Source organism: Gouania willdenowi, chromosome 5 (assembly GCF_900634775.1).
Source record: "Gouania willdenowi chromosome 5, fGouWil2.1, whole genome shotgun sequence".
In the NCBI taxonomy this organism is placed as follows: Eukaryota; Metazoa; Chordata; class Actinopteri; order Blenniiformes; family Gobiesocidae; genus Gouania; species Gouania willdenowi.
In genome coordinates, this window is record NC_041048.1 from 37,326,377 (window position 1) to 37,336,940 (window position 10,564).

A 10,564-nucleotide genomic window follows, 5' to 3' on the forward strand; every position below is an offset into this window, starting at 1 on the left:
TCACACAGACTGGGAAACAGCTGAGCTCAGCTTTGCCCTCTCCTTGTTTTTATTCTTGCTTCCCCTCTCCCTCCCTCCCTCCCTCCCTCTTCTGTCTTTGTTTGCTTGCTTCTTTTGCCTGGAAGGGTCACCACCCAACAACCTGCTTTAGACGTCTGTGATTGGTGGGTGACGGGGATGGGGGCGGACTGTTTGGCTTTGTGAGAGCTTTACCAGGAGGCAGCTCTCAGCTGTCAGATCGAGTAGAGTCTGCAGCCGAGGCAGCAGCAGCACCATCTCTGCTGGGTCGGCTGCAGCAGCACACCTCTAAATCCCAGTTCTTGAAGTGCCATACTAGAACTGAAGTGAGCTTGCTTTTTTGTTGTTTCTCCTCAATTTGCGTCTGTTTTTGACCTGCAGAATCATTGATAGCAGACAAAGCAGAGCATCATCACCACAGCGACAACAACAACAACAACCTCTGAGGACATTGTGGGGACTAGCTCACACACACTTGGTCTTGTGTGAGAAGCTAATGCTTGTAGCCGTGTGGTCAGCCGTAGTGGAGGATGAGTCCGGCTGTAGAGGCTCATGCCCAGGGTCCAATGAACACAGAGAAGAAGCAGAGGCATATGCAGCAGAACCAGAACCAGCAGCAGTGCTGCACGAAGAAAGGAGTGATGCTGGAGCCCTTTGTGCACCAGGTGGGGGGGCACTCCTGTGTGCTGCGCTTTGGGGAGCAAACCATCTGCAAGCCCCTGGTACCCCGTGAGCATCAGTTCTACAAGACTCTACCTGCAGCCATGAGGAAGTTCACCCCCCAGTTCAGAGGTGAGATCAACTACTGGTACCTGCTACTCATTGGTAACCCTGCTGGTGCATGCTGGGCAGGGTTGGGGTCAATTACATTTTTCAGTTACAATTATGTTTTCAATTAGAATTACAGTGAACAGCTTTTTTTCTAATTACATAATTTTTTATCCCCTGAAAGTCAATTACAATTACGTTCTCAATTTCTTAAGTTCAATTACAATTAACGCAGTTACTGAGCCTGAAATAAACAGTCTAATAAAAGTTAACCTTCCTCTTGTGTTAGCTAAATCAGCTGTAAAATACACTAAAAACAAATATCTATCATTTAATTTTTTTCCTATCTATTGGTTTCCTTGTTAGGCTTCCTAATCAATAAAATATAGGTTTTAATATTTTTGTTGTGGGTTCCTTAGCATTTTTTGTGTCAGTATACCCGTCAATTTCAATGATTTTAAATGATAGAATGTGGGAAACTTGACATGAAACACATTTTAATAATTTTTAACTACATATGTGTAGAACTGTACATAGAACTGAAACAGTTTTGCGTTGAATTATAATTTACAATATATATTTTATAGAATTTTTATGGCAATTACAATTACAATCAGAATCAACTTTATTGGCCATGTGATGTATGTCCAAACTCAATTACAATTTAATTACGATTACGACAGCAATACATTTTTAAAATTACAATTACAATTATAATCAAGCCATATTTGTAATTAATTATCATTTACACTATTACAATTATAATTGACCCTAACCCTGATGCTGGGATAGCAGCGTCGCTCTGTTATTCTGTCTGTGTGTGGTCCTGATGTTGAAAGCAGGGTTGGGGTCAATTCTAATGGAAACCGTGTATTAATATATTTAATTAATTCATGTATTTATTTGACAGGGACAATACAAAAAGTTTGCAGCTGATGTGATGCACATAGTGTATAGGTAACTCCTGTCCCTGGTTCAGCCTTTCTACACTACAGTGGAAAACAGTCAAAACAAAAATGCAAAGATTATAAAAACATTCACATACACACACACTGCTATTTACAAATGTGTACAATTTAAACTTAAAATCTGATATGGTGTTGAGTTCTGTTGGTAATGAATTCCACAATTATGACATAAACGAAAAAATCTGTTGCTGTTATAATCGTAATTGAATTGTAATCGAGTTCAGATCATTGGCTTTGTAATTTGTAATTGTAATTGGCATGGCCAATTCTCGAACAAGTCAATTACAATATAACACTAAAAAGGCTCATACGCCGACACCAAAAATATTAAAATCAGAATCAGAAATGTTTTTAATGGCCATGTACAGTTTTAAGGACAGTACAAGGAATTTGTCTTGGTAGTTGGTGCACAAAACAAACAACAAAAATAAATAAATAAATAAAAAAACAAAGAACAACCCAGCAACAATAATAATAATAATAATGATAAATATAAAGGATGAGGGATAAATAAAGGGTAGATAGAGAATAAAGGATAAATAGGATAAATATAAATATATATATATATATATATATATATATATATATATATATATATATATATATATATATATATATATATATATACAGTGCAGCAGATAATGTCATCATGGAGGTGGTGATTAGGTGTGTGTGTGTGTGGGGGCGGGTTCAGTGGGTGACTTGGGGTGTGTTCATGTGGATGGTGGCAGAGGGAAAGAAGCTGTTTTTGTGTCTGGAGGTTCTGGTCCTGATGGACCGAAACCTCCTTCCAGAAGGGAAAGATTGAAACAGAAACCGATATTTTCATAGATAAGGAAGCCTAACAAGGAAACCAAGAGATGAAAAATAAATTAGATGATATTTCGATGTGTATTTTACAGCTGATTTAAGACGTGGGTTAAAACAAATCCGTTATAACACAACACAAGAGGAAAGTTATGTTTTATTGGCTTATTTATTAAAGGCTCAGTAATTGTGATTAATTGTAAATGAAATTCACTAATTGAGAATGTAATTGTTATTTATTTTAGTGGATAAATAATGATGATAGTTTTAATTGTATTTTGAAAAAGCGCGATTAAACTTAATCTTAATTGCGTTGTAATTAAACATGGATGATTAAATATGTTATTGTAAATTTAAAAAGTAATTGACCAAACCTGGCTGAGACGGAAGTCTGCTTTTTCAGATTTCTTCTCATTGTTCATCAAACTGTCTGCCTATTGTTTACAAAATTACCAAAGGTGATGAATTGTACCACCGGATGGTGCTGTAGTTAAAACAGTGATAGTTGCAATCAGGTAAGTCTGTCAAGCAGGGTGATGATGATGATGATGATGATGATGATGATGATGATGATGATGATGATGATGATGATAAGAAGGACAGACAGGAAAAAAAAGTTGAGATCTAACACAAACTCTTCATACAACAAACCTGTTTTAGTTGTAGGCCTACTATATGATACTATATGATAACGTGAGTGGAGTCGCTGTTGTCACACCTTTTTAAACGTCATCCAAAAGTGTTCCACGGTGCTGACAGACACACTTTGCTCGACTGGTTCAACACGTGAACTCTATTCACCTTCCATGTATTTACCATCATGTCTGGAGTTACTTCATTCCTTCTCAACCCTGCACTATCTGAGTGCAAATTCAAATTTTAATCCTGTGGCATCCCAGGAAGCCTTTCTCTTTTCTGTGATTTGTGATACTTAAAGGGATCCTCCACTGTTTTTACAAATGTGGTCTAAAACCTGTGAAATGTCCTTATTAGAAGATCTATCAATCAATCAATCAATCTTTATTTGTATAGCGCCAAATCATAACCAATGGTATCTCAAGGCACTTTACAGTAGAGCAGTCTTAAGGACGGACTCTTCATTTTATGGATACACACATATGCATATATACGTATATACACATACATATGTATCCCACACCCAACATGAATTCATCATGGCGGCAAGGAAAACCTTCTGTTAAGCAGCAGGAACCTTGTGTGGATCCCATTCCTATGATGAACAGCCATCCACGTTATGCTGTGTTGGGTGTGTGCAGAGAAAAGGGTGGAGACAGAGCCGCTGAGTCTCTGTAACTCCACACTGTCTATGCCCAACAAAACTAATTATTTTGCACCATATTTGTTTTATTAACTTTTAAAAAAGGGACTACTTTACCGTTTGAGAGTCATGTTGAAATGACGTTATTGATGACACGAATCGCCTCTTTTAGTCCATTGAGTTTTATAGGAGGTAAAGCATTCAGAATCATTTAGCAGCTTTTTCAGTCAAAATAGCAACTTGTGCTACTTTGGGTTGCTCTAAAAATCAGTTAAAGTTAAAAAAGTCCATGTAAACCTCTTTTGTTTACCAAAATTTGATAAACAAAATCCGCGCCCCGAAAAAATCTGGGACCGCAGGGGGCAACAGTTTCAACTCTGCTGTTTTGTAGACGGCATGAAGAAGAGAAGATGAGCTCCAGGTGGATGTAAATACAGGCAACCAGGATCTGGTGTCACCAGAAATTTGTGATATAATAATGGGGTCACGAACCGAAAAGCTTGGGAACCTCTGCGGTAAGACTCCTGAAGGGAATTCATTGTAGGTCAAATATTGTGCCGAAAGCCAAAGCTTTTTGCCTTTTAACATCACACAATTAAGTCGTTTGATCACTGAAGCCAAAACTTTACACCCCACCCCATATCTAAAAGACGTCTTTTTGCTCCTCCCTCAGGTGTCGTCTCTGTTAGCTTTGAGGAGGATGAAGATGGGAATCTGTCCCTGATCGCGTCCCCACTCCACGGTGACCCAGCATCAGATCAGGAGAACAAGGACAGCTCAGCAGAAAGCAGCGAGCCCAAGAGCAAGATGCTCAAGTGGGGGAAAATGATGGCGTCTTCACTGCTAGCAGAGAGTGAAGTTTACAGCAAAGACGGCCAAAGCCAACCCAGGAATGCAAGGTGAGAGTTTTGGAAATGTTTGTGAGAAAAGCACTGATATGAACGTCACGTTGCAATTATAAGTGCATTATATTAAGGGTGGAAGGAAAAACTGATTCGGCCATATTTCACCACGGTATTATTATATTGTTTCAAAAAAATGTCCAATCGTGTTTTAATGAAAAAAACATGTAATTGCACTAACATATGCATAGCACATAAACGTCCGGTCATCAGGTGTCAGTGAACCACATCATCAATCTCAATCTTTTATTTGTATAGCGCCAAATCATAACCAATGGTATCTCAAGACACTTTACAGTAGAGCAGTCTTAAGGACGGACTCTTCATTTTATGGATACACACATATGCATATATACGTATATACACATACATATGTATCCCACACCCAACATGAATTCATCATGGCGGCAAGGAAAACCTTCTGTTAAGCAGCAGGAACCTTGTGTGGATCCCATTCCTATGTTGAACAGCCATCCATGATATGCTGTGTTGGGTGTGTGCAGAGGAAAGGGTGGAGACAGAGTTGTTGAGACTCTGTAACTCCACACTGAGGATCCCACGGACCTGCAAGACAAAAACCAGAAGGAGTACAGGAGCAAACACACAAGGGAAGAAGCAGACATAGAGGGAGTGTTAGAGAGAGGAATGGGACCCTCTCCGGTCCCTCTCTAACCTAAATGACCTCTCTCTTAACGCCCTCTCCAACCTCTCTCCAATCGAGCATGCCAGACCCCCCCGGCAGTCTATGCCTATTGCATCTTAACTATGAGCTATGAGCTGGGTCCTAACTAAAAGCTTTACCAAAGAGGAATGTTTTGAGCCTAACCTTAAAGGTAGAGAGGGTGTCTGCCCCCCGAACCGTGGTTGGTAGATGGTTCCAGAGAAGTGGGGCCTGATAACTGAAAGCTCTTCCTCCTATACTACTTTTAGAGACAAATAGAACAACGAGTAGGCCAGCATTTTGAGAGCGTAGTGTTCTGGGGGGATTGTATGGCACATCAGACCTTGTTAAACTACTTCAGTCCTCAATGACTTTTAGCTGGAATTTGATTGTACCATATTTTCATAAAACATACTGGATACTATTATAGATGTATATATGGTTCCTTTTTTTAAAGAATTTAAAAACTTAACAGAATCAGAATCTGTTGTAGAAGCAAAAGCTAAACTTTTTTATTTTTTATTTTGACAGTTTGATAAACATACCACTTGTTTTTGTTATTTTTACTTTTATTACAGTTACTTACCATTTACTTGTTCTCACACATAAAAAAAAGGAAAAAAATGGTACTTTCATACCATTATATAAATGTTCAATTGTTGGCATCACAATATATTGTATATCGTATTGTTTAGTATCATGATATATCGTAATATATCGCAATGTATCGTATCGTGACATGCAAATTGTGAATCGTATCGTCAGATTCATGACAATGCACACACATAATTTTCCTCATTTCATTAGTTAGAATGAGAATATCAATAATGTGTTAAGGTTTAATTTATTCAGCCAACTGTCTGTCTTCCTCAGAGGCATCTACTGATTGCTTTAATGTGTCCATATGAGTTCATGTTGCTACTGCGTCTTTAGTTACTTAATTAGATTATATTCTGCCTGTTCTTTAAGTTGACTTACTTCCAACCTTTGTATAATGTGTGAGTCCTACTTTAGTGTGTGTGTGTGTGTGCGTATGGATAAAAACAGGTTTTCTGTCTCTGTCGCTCAGTGTTCATAAGATACAGGAGGACTTAGATCTGGAGTTTCAGCAGCAGGCCGACGTGCACTACTGCAGGATGGAGAACAGTAAGGCTGACCCGCAGATCAAACACAACCCCTGGAGCTTCAAGTGTCACCAGAAACACCTGCAGAGGATGAAGGAGAACGCCAAACACCGCAACCAGTACAGTATCCTTTGAAAGAAACCACGCTGAAGCAAAGTAGGAATAAATGTTGGTGACCGTGATAAAAACATGGTTGACTCTGAGCCAGAGGACACAGCAGGTTTCCTGGCCGACTGCATCAGCAGGACAACTCAACACCTGCATATTTACATATGAAATGTGTTTGGAGCTATCAGTAGCTTCAGTCCCGTTACCTAATCCACCGTCTCACTATCAGTTTCCCTGCTTTTCCCTGCAGAGATGCATTTCAAAAGCACTCCCTTTAGCAACGGATATTTATCGTGGCTCAAATGTTTACAAATATTTAAGTCAACGTGAGCATAAAGGCTCAAACATACTCAGACTGTCCGCACTCCTCAGATCTTACATACTTGGCCGCACCGCCGCTAAGTAGTTTCCATTAAAATCCTACATTTCCCACAATCCTTAGCACTTGTATTCTTGGGATGTGTTTTAAACATGTACTTTAAAGGTACATAAGCTACAAAGGGTACGTCTGCCGGTCTCTCCTCTAAGCTTGTCTTTATCTCTCCTGCTCTATTTGTGCATGTACAGACACATAGTGTGCATATTCCCGTCTGTCTCTATGTGTGCGTGAACCTACATGTAGTTCTTGCTGCTGTGTGTGTGTGTGTGTGTGTTTATGCTTGTGGGCTGTGTATTGTGTGTAGTACTTCAGCAGGCAACGATCTGTCACTGCCAGCACTGACTTGCTGCCGAGTGGGCGTGTCTCACTGCTCCAGGAGCTCCGCCCATAATCAATGTATTTTTTTAAATTTTCCCTCTAGTGGCAGCTCAGCAGAAAGCAGGGGTTTAGTTACTCTTTAAGTCTATTTGAAACTAGCTTTAAACTCGTGGGTGTAAAGGTATACTGTAGCTTCGCGATAAGCCACACCCACTTCTTTACTTTTTGTAAGAAAGTGGGTCTGGCCATACCACCGTATCTGCTCACTTCCCCATTTCAAAAGAAAATGAGCCAATCAGAGCTGTACAGAAAGAACGCCATATTTCCTGCGCTAAGCAGTGTTAAAACAAACATGGCGCCCATGACGGAGAAGACGTTCAGAGCTTCACTCTGCTCTGTTATAAAAAACCTGGATACATTATTGAAACCACAACAAGAAGAGGGTTTAAAACCAATTTATATTGAGGAACGGTGTTTGTGCCGTGCTTTAACTGTAAGGTTTAGGGAAAAAGATATACACTTGTTGCGCTATTGTTGTCATGTCATGAGCCTCTTTGTTAGGTTGGTTACTCTGCTCAGCCCCCCCAGAACTCAAACACCTTGTGAGCGCTTCCGGGCTAATCGCCTGTATAAAAAACATTGAATAATACAAGGAAATTAGGATGGATTCCAGGCTAGTAAATGTAGCCAAGTTTGTGGACTCTTTGATCCTTAACTTGTTTTTTTTAGAATTCATCCTGCTTGAGAACCTGACATGGCAACATGTCGTGCCGTGCGTTCTGGACTTGAAGGTGGGCACACGGCAACATGGAGATGATGCCTCAGAGGAGAAGAAAGCCATGCAGATTCGCAAGTGCGCTCAGAGCACGTCGGCGTTGATCGGCGTCCGTGTGTGTGGTATGCAGGTAAGCCGCCGTGATCATTCATCTTTATCAAAACCCTGTTGAAATGGGGCACACACATAAGAATAACAAGAATTTGGCTGTTTTTGTCCCAAAAATTGTGATTTTCAAGGTTTTTTCCAAATATGCAAGTCTAAACTGTATAAACTGTTTTATTTCCGCTTAATCGCTTTTAAATTGACATCACTGCCTGGCCACTTCCTCTTTTTAAGGGTGGGGAAAATCACTGCCTGGCCACTTCCTCTTTTTAAGGGTGGGGAATATCACTGTCTGTTAACACACCCACTTTCTATGGCTAGTCACGCACTTTGGTTTTGTTTTGGCCAATAAAATGATGTAGAAGTGGAACACGTGGCTACTTAAGCAACTATTTTGATAGGTACTGTGTGTGATGGACCAAACCTCGTCTTACACAACTAAGGACTTTTTGCTCACGTTCTGTTCAGTTGAACTCATTTGAAAATTAGTGAAAAATAAAATCACACTGGTGGCATTGCCGAATGCAAGTTATAACCTCTGTTTCTCTCCCGTATTGGCAAATACTTCTTCAAATATTTCAAAATTTATATTGCGATATTTGCGCGATTTTTAACAAAAAAAAACATTATGCTAACAGCATAGCATGTAAATGCCCAGTCACTTGGTGTCAGTGAACCACATCTTGGAAGTTGATTGCACTTTATTACTGGGCACTTTTATAAATATACTGTATGTGGTTACTTCTTTTTAAAGAATTTAAGATCTTAATAGAATCAGAATCTGTTGTAAAAGAAAAAAAAAGATTTAAAAAAAAAAGTTTGATAAATTTGCCAGTTTGATAAACATACCATTTGTGTTTGATATTGGTTCTTAAATTATAGTTTACCATTTACTTACAAAAAAAAATGAAATAAATTGTATTTCATTCCATTTTGTACTTGTAAAGGTGAAATTTGTAATTATTGATATCGTGATATATCGCAATGTATATTGTATTGTTTAGTATCGGGATATATCGTATTGTGACATGCAGATCAAGAATCGTATCATATTGTCAGATTCATGGCAATGCACACCTCTAGTTTGTACCTGACAAAACCGGCTATAAATGGCTTTAGATGTGTGTTCGATCATATTTCATTACTTTAAGTAAAAAAAAAATGTTGTCTTTATGCAGTTATTACGAGCAACAGTTTATTTAAATGTTTGTCTTTTAATGGATTGTTGTAATGGCAGAAAAACAATTTATTTGTCCAAAAAAGAACGTTGTCACAGGTTCTAAACTCTGCGTCTCTCTCCTCCTTCTTCTACAGACGTATCAGCCTGACACTGGTCAGCTCATATTTATGAATAAATATCACGGCCGTAAGCTCACCCTGTCAGGCTTCAAAGAGGCCCTGTACCAGTTCTTCCACAGTGGGCGGAGACTTCGTCGGGAGCTCCTCTCCCCTGTGCTCAGCCAGCTCCGAGAGATGCAAACTGCCCTGGAATCCTGCGACTCGTACCGCTTCTACTCCAGCTCTCTGCTCATCATCTACGACGCCGCTCCGCACAGGAAGAGCAAAGAAGGAGAGGGCGAGGATGTCGAAGGTCAACCATGCATGGAGGAGGAAGAAGTGGAGGTGGATGTTGCAGGCGCTCCTAGCCATGACAGTGCGAAGGTGGATGTGAGAGTGATAGACTTTGCCCACGCCACCTCTAGACACTTTCGGGAGGACAGCGTGGTCCATGAAGGCCAAGACAGTGGCTTCATCTTTGGGGTCCAGAACCTGATCACCAGCATCTCTGAGCTGGAGAACCATGGCACAGAATAAAGAATCTGGCCTTCAGACCTCCTTTACTGTTTCTGCCATCGGTGCTTTCAGACATCGCTGTTATGTTTGTCCATCAGTGTGGAGGATGCAGCCAGCAACTTTCACTATGGGGCAACATTGGTAAAGTTGCACATGCTAAAATAATTGCCAACTTTTTTGCAACATTTAGCAACAAGCCATATTTAAAAAATGTTTGTGAATGTTACTTATTTACTGAGCTCCTAAAGGGACTCAGTAAATAACCTTTACGTGAGCATGCAATAAAAAAAAATAAAATTACGTGTGTAAATCTAAATCTAAATGGTAAATTTAAATGTTAAATCTAAATCTAAATGTTAAATCTAAATATTGAATTTAAATGTTACATTTAAATGTTAAATTTAAATGTTACATATAGCATTTAACATCTGGCTCACACTGGGCGGTAGGTGGATGTACACCCTGGACAGGGTGTTAAATCTAAATGTTAAATGTAAATCTTAAATGTTAAATTTAAATTGCGTTCACGTCAATAAGCTTATATTTTGCTACTTTTGG

At 39.4% G+C, this 10,564-nt stretch overlaps 1 protein-coding gene across 1 annotated transcript; it reads left to right on the top strand.

Annotated features, from left to right (window-relative positions):
* Nucleotides 1–243: 243 nt before the first annotated feature.
* On the top strand, nt 244–10,359 carry LOC114464039 (inositol hexakisphosphate kinase 2-like). The gene is made up of 5 exons (XM_028448070.1): nt 244–810; nt 4,514–4,739; nt 6,473–6,651; nt 8,062–8,237; nt 9,527–10,359. Exons 1-5 carry the CDS (start codon nt 549–551, stop codon nt 10,025–10,027), a joined length of 1,344 nt encoding a protein of 447 aa, XP_028303871.1. The 5' UTR covers nt 244–548; the 3' UTR covers nt 10,028–10,359.
* Nucleotides 10,360–10,564: the final 205 nt, after the last annotated feature.